This window comes from Oncorhynchus kisutch, linkage group LG6 (assembly GCF_002021735.2).
Source record: "Oncorhynchus kisutch isolate 150728-3 linkage group LG6, Okis_V2, whole genome shotgun sequence".
NCBI lineage: Eukaryota > Metazoa > Chordata > Actinopteri > Salmoniformes > Salmonidae > Oncorhynchus > Oncorhynchus kisutch.
In genome coordinates this window covers 8650595-8664989 of record NC_034179.2, presented here as the reverse complement: position 1 = coordinate 8664989, position 14395 = coordinate 8650595, and the positions used below count along the sequence as shown (strand labels likewise).

Here is a 14395-nt window from a genome sequence, read left to right as displayed (position 1 = left end):
GTCTCGTTAATCATAAGGCATACCCCCCCGCCCCTCTTCTTACCAGAAAGATGGTTGTTTCTGTTGGCGCGATGCGTGGAGAAAGCAGCTGGCTGTACCGACTCCGATAGCGTGTCTCGAGTGAGCCATGTTTCCATGAAGTAAATAACGTTACAGTCTCTTATGTCTCTCTGGAATGCTACCCTTGCTCGGATTTCATGAACCTTGTTGTCAAGAGACTGGACATTGGCGAGTAGTATGCTCGGGAGCAGTGCGCGAAGTGCCTGTCTCCGGACCCTGACCAGAAGACCGCTTCATCTGACCCTTTTACAGCGACGTTGTTTTGGTTCGCCGGCTGGGATCCGATCCATTGTCTTGGGTGGTGGGCAAAACACAGGATCCGCTTCGGGAAAGTCGTATTCCTGGTCGTAATGATGGTGAGTTGACATTGTTCTTATATCCAGTAGTTAATCTCGACTGTATGTAATAAATATATTTTTTTTAAATTTAAAAAAAAATACTGCATAGTTTCCTAGGAACGCGAAGCGAGGCGGCCATCTCTGTCGGCGGCAGAAGTTATAATCCCTCTGCACTCAGAGGACAGCTAGTCCCTCTCCCCTCAGAAGACAGCTAGTCCCTCTCCCCTCAGATGACAGCTAGTCCCTCTCCCCTCAGAAGACAGCTAGTCCCTCTCCCCTCAGATGACAGCTAGTCCCTCTCCCCTCAGAGGACAGCTAGTCCCTCTCCCCTCAGAGGACAGCTAGTCCCTCTCCCCTCAGAAGACAGCTAGTCCCTCTCCCTCAGAAGACAGCTAGTCCTTCTCCCCTCAGAAGACAGCTAGTCCCTCTCCCCTCAGAAGACAGCTAGTCCCACTCCCCTCAGAAGACAGCTAGTCCCTCTCCCCTCAGAAGATAGCTAGTCCCTCTCCCCTCAGAAGACAGCTAGTCCCTCTCCCCTCAGAAGACAGCTAGTCCCTCTCCCCTCAGGGGACAGCTAGTCCCTCTCCCCTCAGGGGACAGCTAGTCCCTCTCCCCCCAGGGGACAGCTAGTCCCTCTTCCCTCAGAGATCAGCTAGTCCCTCTCCCCTCAGAAGACAGCTAGTCCCTCTCCCCTCAGAAGACAGCTAGTCCCTCTCCCCTCAGAAGACAGCTAGTCCCTCTCCCCTCAGGGGACAGCTAGTCCCTCTCCCCCCAGGGGACAGCTAGTCCCTCTTCCCTCAGAGATCAGCTAGTCCCTCTCCCCTCAGAGGACAGCTAGTCCCTCTCCCCTCAGGGGACAGCTAGTCCCTCTCCCCCCAGGGGACAGCTAGTCCCTCTTCCCTCAGAGATCAGCTAGTCCCTCTCCCCTCAGAAGACAGCTAGTCCCTCTCCCCTCAGAAGACAGCAAGTCCCTCTCCCATCAGAAGACAGCTAGTCCCTCTCCCCTCAGATGACAGCTAGTCCCTCTCCCCTCAGAAGACAGCTAGTCCCCCTCCCCTCAGATGACAGCTAGTCCCTCTCCCTTCAGAAGACAGCTAGTCCCTCTCCCCTCAGAAGACAGCTAGTCCCTCTCCCCTCAGAAGACAGATAGTCCCTCTCACATCAGAAGACAGCTAGTCCCTCTCCCCTCAGAACACAGCTAGTCCCTCTCCCCTCAGAAGACAGCTAGTCCCTCTCCCCTCAGATGACAGCTAGTCCCTCTCCCCTCAGAAGACAGCTAGTCCCTCTCCCCTCAGAAGACAGCTAGTCCCACTCCCCTCAGAAGACAGCTAGTCCCTCTCCCCTCAGAAGACAGCTAGTCCCTCTCCCCTCAGAAGACAGCTAGTCCCTCTCCCCTCAGAAGACAGCTAGTCCCTCTCCCCTCAGGGGACAGCTAGTCCCTCTCCCCTCAGGGGACAGCTAGTCCCTCTCCCCCCAGGGGACAGCTAGTCCCTCTTCCCTCAGAGATCAGCTAGTCCCTCTCCCCTCAGAAGACAGCTAGTCCCTCTCCCCTCAGAAGACAGCTAGTCCCTCTCCCCTCAGAAGACAGCTAGTCCCTCTCCCCTCAGGGGACAGCTAGTCCCTCTCCCCTCAGGGGACAGCTAGTCCCTCTCCCCCCAGGGGACAGCTAGTCCCTCTTCCCTCAGAGATCAGCTAGTCCCTCTCCCCTCAGAGGACAGCTAGTCCCTCTCCCCTCAGGGGACAGCTAGTCCCTCTCCCCCCAGGGGACAGCTAGTCCCTCTTCCCTCAGAGATCAGCTAGTCCCTCTCCCCTCAGAAGACAGCTAGTCCCTCTCCCCTCAGAAGACAGCAAGTCCCTCTCCCCTCAGAAGACAGCTAGTCCCCCTCCCCTCAGATGACAGCTAGTCCCTCTCCCTTCAGAAGACAGCTAGTCCCTCTCCCCTCAGATGACAGCTAGTCCCTCTCCCCTCAGAAGACAGCTAGTCCCTCTCCCCTCAGAAGACAGATAGTCCCTCTCACATCAGAAGACAGCTAGTCCCTCTCCCCTCAGAACACAGCTAGTCCCTCTCCCCTCAGAAGACAGCTAGTCCCACTCCCCTCAGAGGACAGCTAGTCAATCTCCCCTCAGGGGACAGCTAGTCCCTCTCCCCTCAGGGGACAGCTAGTCCCTCTCCCCTCAGGGGACAGCTAGTCCCTCTCCCCTCAGGGCACAGCTAGTCCCTCTCCCCTCAGAGGAAAGCTAGTCCCTCTCCCCTCAGGGGACAGCTAGTCCCTCTCCCCTCAGAAGACAGCTAGTCCCTCTCCCCTCAGAAGACAGCTAGTCCCTCTCCCCTCAGAAGACAGCTAGTCCCTCTCCCCTCAGAAGACAGCTAGTCCCTCTCCCCTCAGGGGACAGCTAGTTCCTCTAGTCTACTTTCCCTCCAATGAGTCCACTGTGTGGTACTATAGGACTGCCTCCCAAATGGCACCCTATTCCCTATATAGTGTACTACTTTAGACCAGAGCCTATGGAACCCTATTCCCTATATAGTGCACTACTTTAGACCAGAGCCCTATGGAACCCTATTCCCTATATAGTGCACTACTTTAGACTAGACCCCTATGGAACCCTATTCCCTATATAGTGCACTACTTTTAACCAGTCCTATGCCACAATATAGGGAATAGGAGGCCACTTGAAGAGTCCAGGTGGATTGTGTGTTTACGTTACAGTACGTGTGGGGCAAGTAGAACAAAGTTGATGTTTTGGTAAGCTGTGGCAACAGTCACCTGACAGAGATGGCGTTAGCACAGCAACAAACATTCAACCTCATAATACAACCTGCGTCCCAAATGACACCCTATTCGTCTTTATAGTGCACGACATTGTATCAGAGCCCTATGGGTGGTGGTCAAAAGTAGTGCACTACATACAGAATAGGGTGCCATTTGGGACGCTGACAAGGTCAAATACCTATGCCCCTCTCACTTCCCCTGTCCTTGCCCGGTGATCATGATATGAACTAAACACAAGTAGGAGAAAGCTGACAGACTTGGTGGACAGACCTGGGTTCAAATACAGTTTGAAAGCTGACAGACTTGGTGGACAGACCTGGGTTCAAATACGGTTTGAAAGCTGACAGACTTGGTGGACAGACCTGGGTTCAAATACGGTTTGAAAGCTGACAGACTTGGTGGACAGACCTGGGTTCAAATACGGTTTGAAAGCTGACAGACTTGGTGGACAGACCTGGGTTCAAATACGGTTTGAAAGCTGACAGACTTGGTGGACAGACCTGGGTTCAAATACGGTTTGAAAGCTGACAGACTTGGTGGACAGACCTGGGTTCAAATACGGTTTGAAAGCTGACAGACTTGGTGGACAGACCTGGGTTCAAATACGGTTTGGAATCGTTCAAATACTTGACCATTCGCTCTAGCTTGCCTGATCAGCAATTGAGACTATTCTATTGGTCCCATTAAAGAGATACTTCGGGATTTTGACAACAAGGCCCATTATCTACTTACCCAGAGTCAGATGAAATTGTAGATACCCTTTTCATGTCTCTGAAAGAAGTTGCTAGCAAATTCCATAGACTTCTACTCAGTGCTCTAACGCTAGTTAGCATTGGCTCGCGAAACTACCTTCAACTTCCTTTATTTATTTTTTATTTTTTACCTTTATTTAACTAGGCAAGTCAGTTAAAAACAAAGTCTTATTTTTAATGACGGCCTAGGAACAGTGGGTTAACTGCCTTGTTCAGGGGCAGAACAACAGATTTTTACCTTGTCAGCTCAGGGATTTGAACTTGCAACCTTTCGGTTACTAGTCCAAGACTCTAACCACTAGGCTATGCTGCCGCCCCTTCATATTCCATGCAGTGACATAAAAATTGTAGATCAAATCTGAGGTGTCCCTTTAAGCCAGGCAAGCTCAATCAAGCTCAGATAAAGTATTTGTATATGTTTGAACCCAGGCCTGATGGTGAACGGACGCCGATTCACACACGGGTCAATTAAAGAATATGCTCTCTTAAACGTGGATGAGTGAGTGAGTGTGTTTGTTTCCTTTGGCATATTAACCTTGGCAACGCATCCAGTCAATCACCTGCGAGACACTTACTGGGCAGACACAACCGTGGACACGAGGCCTGTGTCTGAAATGACACCCTATTCCCTACATAGTGCACTACTATTGGCTCTGATCTAAAGTAATGCATTATATAGGGAATAGGGTTCCATTGGGCTCTGGTCTAAAGTAGTGCACCCTAGGAGATTAGAAGGGCTAACTGCACCTTCCCGAACCACAGTCAGGTGACAGGGCTTACCGCCGTCCCGCCCAGCAACCAGCCTACTCAGTTAGTGGGTCAGGCCTGGTCAGGTGGTTTTGGGGGGGTAGAGTCAGAGGGGAGCTGAATCACGTGTGTGTGTGTGTGTTCTGGGGTTTGGGAGGACAACAGAAGACATTGGGGGAGATATGAGTGAGTATTTATACGTATGAAATATTAAACCAATCCATATATTGATCATATTTAAATTTGTCTCCTGAACTGACCTGGAGTCAAATGAAAAGGCCCTACTACACCTAGTGGAGAGTAGAGGAGGACCCTACTACACCTGGGGGAGAGGAGAGAGGAGGAGGTAGACCCTATTGGCTGAGATAAATTGATGACAAAATGATTGTGGGGGCTGTCTTGTTAGACTTCAGTGCAGCTTTTGACATTGTCGATCATAGTCTGCTGCTGGAAAAATGTGTGTGTTATGGCTTTACATCCCCTGCTGTAATGTGGATAAAGAGTTACCTGTCTAACAGAACACCCTCTGTGTTCTTTAATGGAAGCCTCTCAAATATAATCCAGTTAGAATCAGGAATTCCCCAGGGTAGCTGTTTAGGCCCCTTGCTTTTTCAATTTTTACTAATGTCATTCCACTGACTTTGAGTAAAGCCAGAGTGTCTATGTATGCAGATGACTCAACACTGTACACGTCAGCTACTACAGCGACTGTAATGACTGCAACACTTACAAAGAGCTGCAGTTAGTTTCAGAGTGGGTGGCAAGGAATAGGTTAGTCCTAAATATTTCTAAAACTAAAAGCCTTGTACTTGGAACAAAACACTCACTAAACCCTAAACCTCAACCAAATGTTATAATAAATAATGTGGAAATTGAGCAAGTTGAGATGACTAAACTGCTTGGAGTAACACTAGATTGTAAACTGTCATGGTCAAAACATATTGATGCAGTAGTAGCTAAGATGGGGAGAAGTCTGTCTATAATAAAGTGATGCTCTGCCTTCTTAACAACACTGTCAACAAGGCAGGTCCTACAGGCCCTAGTTTTGTCACACCTTGACTACTGTTCAGTCGTCTGGTCAGGTGCCACAAAAAAGGACTTAGGAAAATTGCATTTGGCTCAGAACAGGGCAGTATGGCTGGCCCTTGGATGTACACCGAGAGCTAATATTAATAATATGCATGTCAATCTCTCCTGGCTCAAAGTGGAGGAGAGATTAACTTCATCACAACTTGTATTTATGGGAGGTATTGACATGTTGAATGCACCGAGCTGTCTGTCTAAACTACTGGCACACAGCTCGGACACCCATGCATACCCCACAAGACATGCCACAAGAGGTCTCTTCCCAGTCCCCAAGTCCAGAACAGACTGTGGGAGGCATACAGTACTACATAGAGCCATGACTACATGGAACTCTATTCCACAGTACTACATAGAGCCATGACTACATGGAACTCTATTCCACAGTACTACATAGAGCCATGACTACATGGAACTCTATTCCACAGTACTACATAGAGCCATGACTACATGGAACTCTATTCCACAGTACTACATAGAGCCATGACTACATGTAACTCTATTCCACAGTACTACATAGAGCCATGACTACATGTAACTCTATTCCACAGTACTACATAGAGCCATGACTACATGGAACTCTATTCCACAGTACTACATAGAGCCATGACTACATGGAACTCTATTCCACAGTACTACATAGAGCCATGACTATATGGAACTCTATTCCACAGCACTACATAGAGCCATGACTACATGGAACTTTATTCCACAGTACTATAGAGCCATGACTACATGGAACTCTATTCCACAGTACTACATAGAGCCATGACTACATGGAACTCTATTCCACAGCACTACATAGAGCCATGACTACATGGAACTCTATTCCACAGTACTACATAGAGCCATGACTACATGGAACTCTATTCCACAGTACTACATAGAGCCATGACTACATGGAACTCTATTCCACAGTACTACATAGAGCCATGACTACATGGAACTCTATTCCACAGTACTACATAGAGCCATGACTACATGGAACTCTATTCCACAGCACTACATAGAGCCATGACTACATGGAACTCTATTCCACAGTACTACATAGAGCCATGACTACATGGAACTCTATTCCACAGTACTACATAGAGCCATGACTACATGGAACTCTATTCCACAGTACTACATAGAGCCATGACTACATGGAACTCTATTCCACAGTACTACATAGAGCCATGACTACATGGAACTCTATTCCACATCAAGTGACTGATGCAGCAGTAAAATTGGATTTAAAAAACAGATGAAAAAAAACCTTATGGAACAGTGGGGACTGTGAAGCAACACAAACATTGGCACACACACACACACACACACACACGCGGATTTAGCACTGTATATAAGTGGTAGTGGTGGAGTAGGGGCCTGAGGGCACACAGTGTGTTGTAGATATGTGGTAGTGGTGGAGTAGGGGCCTGAGGGTACACAGTGTGTTGTAGATATGTGGTAGTGGTGGAGTAGGGGCCTGAGGGCACACAGTGTGTTGTAGATATGTGGTAGTGGTGGAGTAGGGGCCTGAGGGCCACCAGTGTGTTGTAGATATGTGGTAGTGGTGGAGTAGGGGCCTGAGGGCCACCAGTGTGTTGTAGATATGTGGTAGTGGTGGAGTAGGGGCCTGAGGGCCACCAGTGTGTTGTAGATATGTGGTAGTGGTGGAGTAGGGGCCTGAGGGCCACCAGTGTGTTGTAGATATGTGGTAGTGGGGGAGTAAGGGCCTGAGGGCCACCAGTGTGTTGTATATAAGTGGTAGTGGGGGAGTAGGGGCCTGAGGGCCACCAGTGTGTTGTAGATATGTGGTAGTGGTGGAGTAGGGGCCTGAGGGCCACCAGTGTGTTGTAGATATGTGGTAGTGGTGGAGTAGGGGCCTGAGGGCCACCAGTGTGTTGTAGATATGTGGTAGTGGTGGAGTAGGGGCCTGAGGGCCACCAGTGTGTTGTAGATATGTGGTAGTGGGGGAGTAGGGGCCTGAGGGCCACCAGTGTGTTGTATATAAGTGGTAGTGGGGGAGTAGGGGCCTGAGGGCCACCAGTGTGTTGTATATAAGTGGTAGTGGTGGAGTAGGGGCCTGAGGGCACACAGTGTGTTGTAGATATGTGGTAGTGGTGGAGTAGGGGCCTGAGGGCACACAGTGTGTTGTAGATATGTGGTAGTGGTGGAGTAGGGGCCTGAGGGCCACCAGTGTGTTGTAGATATGTGGTAGTGGTGGAGTAGGGGCCTGAGGGCCACCAGTGTGTTGTGAAATCTGTGAATGTATTGTAATATTTTTAAAACTGTATAAACTGCCTTAATTTTGCTGGACCCCAGGAAGAGTAGCTGCTGCTTTGACAGCATCTAATGGGGCTCCATAATAAATACAAATACACCTGGAGGAGAGGAGAGGAGGAGGTAGACCCTACTACCCCTGGAGGAGAGGAGAGAGGAGGTATACCCTACTACACCTGGAGGAGAGGAGAGAGGAGGAGGTAGACCCTACTACACCTGGAGGAGAGGAGAGAGGAGGAGGTAGACCCTACTACCCCTGGAGGAGAGGAGAGAGGAGGAGGTAGACCCTACTACCCCTGGAGGAGAGGAGAGAGGAGGTAGACCCTACTACCCCTGGAGGAGAGGAGAGAGGAGGTAGACCCTACTACACCTGGAGGAGAGGAGAGAGGAGGAGGTAGACCCTACTACCCCTGGAGGAGAGGAGAGAGGAGGTATACCCTACTACACCTGGAGGAGAGGAGAGAGGAGGTAGACCCTACTACACCTGGAGGAGAGGAGAGAGGAGGAGGTAGACCCTACTACCCCTGGAGGAGAGGAGAGAGGAGGTATACCCTACTACACCTGGAGGAGAGGAGAGAGGAGGTATACCCTACTACACCTGGAGGAGAGGAGAGAGGAGGTATACCCTACTACCCCTGGAGGAGAGGAGAGAGGAGGTATACCCTACTACACCTGGAGGAGAGGAGAGAGGAGGTAGACCCTACTACACCTGGAGGAGAGGAGAGAGGAGGAGGTAGACCCTACTACCCCTGGAGGAGAGGAGAGAGGAGGTAGACCCTACTACCCCTGGAGGGGAGGAGAGAGGAGGTAGACCCTTACTACCCCTGGAGGGGAGGAGAGAGGAGGAGGTAGACCCTACTACACCTGGAGGAGAGGAGAGAGGAGGAGGTAGACCCTAATACCCCTGGAGGAGTGGAGAGAGGAGGAGGTAGACCCTACTACACCTGGAGGAGAGAGGAGGAGGTAGATCCTACTACACCTGGAGGAGAGGAGAGAGGAGGAGGTAGACCCTACTACCCCTGGAGGAGAGGAGAGAGGAGGAGGAGGTAGACCCTACTACCCCTGGAGGTAGGCAGGTAGATAGGGGTGTAGTGGAGGTGCACCTACCTTTTCGGCATACGCTGACTTTGAGCAAGCCGGTGCCCAGGCACTCTTTGGGGGAGACACAGAATCCTTCGTTGGCTGGGTTCTCCTCCTTGCTTGCCAGGACATCACGAGGAGGGGTGAAACGATACGCTGGGAGCCCCTTCACCTTCACATCTTTCTCAAACTCCATGAAGATGGACCTGAGGATCACAACAAACAATCAATTAAATAATCTGCCAACCAACCAAATAACCAAACCATGATGTTATTGTCTGAAAAGAAACAAAGAACGGATAAATATTACAGTTTTTAGATTCATATTTCACAGTTCATACTGTATACAGTTACTACTTCTTTGCATTTCAATTCAGGAAGGAAACTGAAATTCTGAATGGAACTGACCCAAACCCTGCTGGTACCTCCAGTTGATCATTATGTCATTTCACAACCCAAAATCCCCTAATCTCACATCCCAGAATTCCCTAATCTCACAACCCAGAATCCCCTATTCTCACAACCCAGAATCCCCTATTCTCACAACCCGGAATCCCCTATTCTCACAAGCCGGAATCCCCTAATCTCACAACCCGGAATCCCCTAATCTCACAACCCGGAATCCCCTAATCTCACAACCCAGAATCCCCTATTCTCACAACCCACAATCCCCTATTCTCACAACCCAGAATCCCCTAATCTTACAACCCAGAATCCCCTAATCTCACAACCTAGAATCCCCTATTCTCACAACCCAGAATCCCCTATTCTCACAACCCAGAATCCCCTATTCTCACAACCCAGAATCCCCTATTCTCACAACCCAGAATCCCCTAATCTCACCACCCACCATCTCAAATTGTGCACTAGCTAGCTATTTAAGTAAATTGACATATGTTTACACCTTTTTCAAGAGATTAACATTCCCCCAGTGGAACATAGTGCATACATTTTGGAAGTTAAGTGAAATTGCAAAAGGAATTGACACCAAAACTGGTACCTCCAGTTGACTTGCCCCTTGGATCATTGCCAAAGGTCTTTCTGCCGATGTGCATCAGCTCTTCTGTAATACTCAAAACAATGTATGTATAAACAATGTATGTATAAACAATGTATGTATAAACAATGTATGTATAAACAATGTGTGTATAAACAATGTGTTTATAAAGGTTGTTGGACATGAATAATGACTGGAACAACAACTTCCTATTTTAAGTATGATACAAAGAACAGGAAGTGGGCTGGGAGCCACTGGCTGCTTCCCAAAGGTCAAATAGTGCACTATGTAGGAAATAGGATGCCATTTGGGATGTAACCAGTGGAAGGTGGGATGTCCCCTTCGGCTACAATAACACAGATGACCAGTCGTTCGGTCACTGCTACTTATGTGTGTAAGAAGGTGAAAGGTTTTTTCCCCCAAACATTCATTGGAGGTTTTGACGAGTTAAACCTTTTGCTCTTGATGAAAATGGCAGATGCACATGCCAATCTAGCAGATTATTTCCGCCTGTCCTGAAAACAAAGGGGGGAGGAAGTTCGCAAGTAGTCACCATGTCCCTGTTTTTTTAGGTCAAGGTTCCCAGCTAAAATAGACCGACCCCCCCCACACCCACATACTCCACCAATCAACAACAAGGGGAGAGTCTCATATATTTAGGTGAAAAGTCATATAGAGATACAAAGAGGTTAATTGGGTGTGTCAACATACACTCAGGGATGGTAAAAACGTCTATATACAGATCAAAAATACCATAAAGATCAATGTTTCAAAATAATATTAATTAAATAATATATTTAATTAAAATACACGTACTTTGTATTTTAAAATACAAAAAAAAATACATTTGTAAGTAGCTGGCCCAACAGCGTTCTCAGTAACAGTTACAAAAACATTTTGACTTGCTGTGACTGTGATATGTTGTTGTTTAACACCTTAGTTGAGCGAGTCACTCTGGATAAGAATGTCTACTAAATTAACAAAATGTAGATGTGAAATGGAACATGACAAATGAACTGCAAAGAAAACTGGGTATTGTTTCGGGGCGGAGCTCACTAGAATAATACTCATCCTACAAATTTATAGTAGACCATAGTGAGGTAAAGTTTAGCTGGATGAGGGCTGTAGGGAGGTAAAGCTAGCTGGACGAGGGCTGTAGGGAGGTAAAGCTAGCTGGATGAGGGCCGTAGGGAGGTAATGCTAGCTGGACGAGGGCCGTAGGGAGGTAAAGCTAGCTGGACGAGGGCCGTAGGGATGTAAAGCTAGCTGGATGAGGGCCGTAGGGAGGTAATGCTAGCTGGACGAGGGCCGTAGGGAGGTAAAGCTAGCTGGATGAGGGCCGTAGGGAGGTAAAGCTAGCTGGACGAGGGCTGTAGGGAGGTAAAGCTAGCTGGATGAGGGCCGTAAAGCTAGCTGGACGAGGGCCGTAAAGCTAGCTGGACGAGGGCTGTAGGGAGGTAAAGCTAGCTGGACGAGGGCTGTAGGGAGGTAAAGCTAGCTGGATGAGGGCCGTAAAGCTAGCTGGATGAGGGCCGTAAAGCTAGCTGGACGAGGGCCGTAAAGCTAGCTGGACGAGGGCCGTAAAGCTAGCTGGATGAGGGCTGTAGGGAGGTAAAGCTAGCTGGACGAGGGCTGTAGGGAGGTAAAGCTAGCTGGATGAGGGCCGTAAAGCTAGCTGGACGAGGGCCGTAAAGCTAGCTGGACGAGGGCCGTAAAGCTAGCTGGACGAGGGCCGTAGGGAGGTAAAGCTAGCTGGACGAGGGCCATAGGGAGGTAAAGCTAGCTGGATAAGGGCCGTAGGGAGGTAAAGCTAGCTGGACGAGGGCCGTAGGGAGGTAAAGCTAGCTGGACGAGGGCCGTAGGGAGGTAAAGCTAGCTGGACGAGGGCCGTAGGGAGGTAAAGCTAGCTGGACGAGGGCCGTAGGGAGGTAATGCTAGCTGGATGAGGGCCGTAGGGAGGTAAAGCTAGCTGGACGAGGGCCATAGGGAGGTAAAGCTAGCTGGATGAGGGCCGTAGGGAGGTAAAGCTAGCTGGACGAGGGCCATAGGGAGGTAAAGCTAGCTGGATGAGGGCCGTAGGGAGGTAAAGCTAGCTGGATGAGGGCCGTAGGGAGGTAAAGCTAGCTGGATGAGGGCCGTAGGGAGGTAAAGCTAGCTGGACGAGGGCCGTAGGGAGGTAAAGCTAGCTGGACGAGGGCTGTAGGGAGGTAAAGCTAGCTGGACGAGGGCTGTGGGGAGGTAAAGATAGCTGGACGAGGGCCGTAGGGAGGTAATGCTAGCTGGATGAGGGCTGTAGGGAGGTAATGCTAGCTGGACGAGGGCCGTAAAGCTAGCTGGACGAGGGCCGTAAAGCTAGCTGGACGAGGGCCGTAAAGCTAGCTGGACGAGGGCCGTAGGGAGGTAAAGCTAGCTGGACGAGGGCCATAGGGAGGTAAAGCTAGCTGGATGAGGGCCGTAGGGAGGTAAAGGTAGCTGGACGAGGGCCATAGGGAGGTAAAGCTAGCTGGATGAGGGCCGTAGGGAGGTAAAGCTAGCTGGACGAGGGCCATAGGGAGGTAAAGCTAGCTGGACGAGGGCCGTAGGGAGGTAAAGCTAGCTGGACGAGGGCTATAGGGAGGTAAAGCTAGCTGGAGGAGGGCCGTAGGGAGGTAAAGCTAGCTGGATGAGGGCCGTAGGGAGGTAAAGCTAGCTGGATGAGGGCCGTAGAGAGGTAAAGCTAGCTGGACGAGGGCCGTAGGGAGGTAAAGCTAGCTGGACGAGGGCTGTAGGGAGGTAAAGCTAGCTGGACGAGGGCTGTAGGGAGGTAAAGATAGCTGGACGAGGGCTGTAGGGAGGTAAAGCTAGCTGGACGAGGGCTGTAGGGAGGTAAAGATAGCTGGATGAGGGCCGTAGGGAGGTAATGCTAGCTGGATGAGGGCCGTAGGGAGGTAATGCTAGCTGGACGAGGGCCGTAAAGCTAGCTGGACGAGGGCCGTAAAGCTAGCTGGACGAGGGCCGTAAAGCTAGCTGGACGAGGGCCATAGGGAGGTAAAGCTAGCTGGATGAGGGCCGTAGGGAGGTAAAGCTAGCTGGACGAGGGCCATAGGGAGGTAAAGCTAGCTGGATGAGGGCCGTAGGGAGGTAAAGCTAGCTGGACGAGGGCCATAGGGAGGTAAAGCTAGCTGGACGAGGGCCGTAGGGAGGTAAAGCTAGCTGGAAGAGGGCTATAGGGAGGTAAAGCTAGCTGGATGAGGGCCGTAGGGAGGTAAAGCTAGCTGGATGAGGGCCGTAGGGAGGTAAAGCTAGCTGGATGAGGGCCGTAGGGAGGTAAAGCTAGCTGGACGAGGGCCGTAGGGAGGTAAAGCTAGCTGGACGAGGGCTGTAGGGAGGTAAAGCTAGCTGGACGAGGGCTGTAGGGAGGTAAAGATAGCTGGACGAGGGCCGTAGGGAGGTAATGCTAGCTGGATGAGGGCCGTAGGGAGGTAATGCTAGCTGGACAAGGGCCGTAGGGAGGTAATGTTAGCTGGACGAGGGCCGTAGGGAGGTAATGCTAGCTGGACGAGGGCTGTAGGGAGGTAATGCTAGCTGGATGAGGGCCGTAGGGAGGTAAAGCTAGCTGGACGAGGGCCAAAGGGAGGTAAAGATAGCTGTAGCAGTGTGCAAGTTACCAGGATGTTATGATGATAACCATCTCACAAGATCCCTGTCATGTGAGACACATTATTCCCCTGACACTAATAAAATATTACTTCCCCTTATGCTGAGGCGAGGTTGTAGGGCCCAGAATAACCCGCTACCTCATCAGCACTCGCATCCTAACTATGTGAAAGGTCAGAAGAACACAGGCCATTGCTCAATATGAAACATCGCTGTTCTAGAGAGATCCTTTTAACACAGCGAAACTGTACTGAACAGTAAACTTAAAAGTGGTGCATTTGTTTTCAGTGGCCTTTGTTATACAGTTGTTTTGGGGTCAATAACATTTCAATGAATGAAGTATGTATAAGCTTTTGTTTGTTTTTTATTAAATCGGGAAATTGAATTTATCCAAATCCTAACGTTTAAGCGTTGTTCAGACGTAATCTGAATTCTGTACTTTGTACTGTTCCTGCAGAGGTAAGTGGTGAAGACTCGTTCCCTCTTGAACAACAGGAGATGGAAGGCACTGGTTACTCTGCTCTGATGTCCCACTAACCTTATCAGCACTCACATCCTCCTAACCAGTTGAAAAGTCAACCATGAGAAGAGCTCTATCAGGCCATTGGTGAGAGACTGAGAGACAATATTCTCGTGGGATCCTTCTACCACAGGGAGACTGTG

The 14395-nt window shown here is 49.9% G+C and overlaps 1 protein-coding gene across 2 annotated transcripts in view; it reads right to left on the bottom strand.

Annotated features, from left to right (window-relative positions):
- The window catches only part of LOC109892292 (lysosome membrane protein 2), a 62486-nt gene that overhangs the window by 11804 nt on the left and 36287 nt on the right, over positions 1-14395 (bottom strand). For both annotated transcript variants that reach the window (XR_004210172.1, XM_031826078.1), the window contains exon 7: positions 9127-9305. Coding sequence is in view for 1 of the 2 variants with exons in the window: in XM_031826078.1 (XP_031681938.1) it covers positions 9127-9305 (179 nt within the window). In the remaining variant the exon portion in view is untranslated. The remainder of the gene's footprint in view (positions 1-9126; positions 9306-14395) is intronic.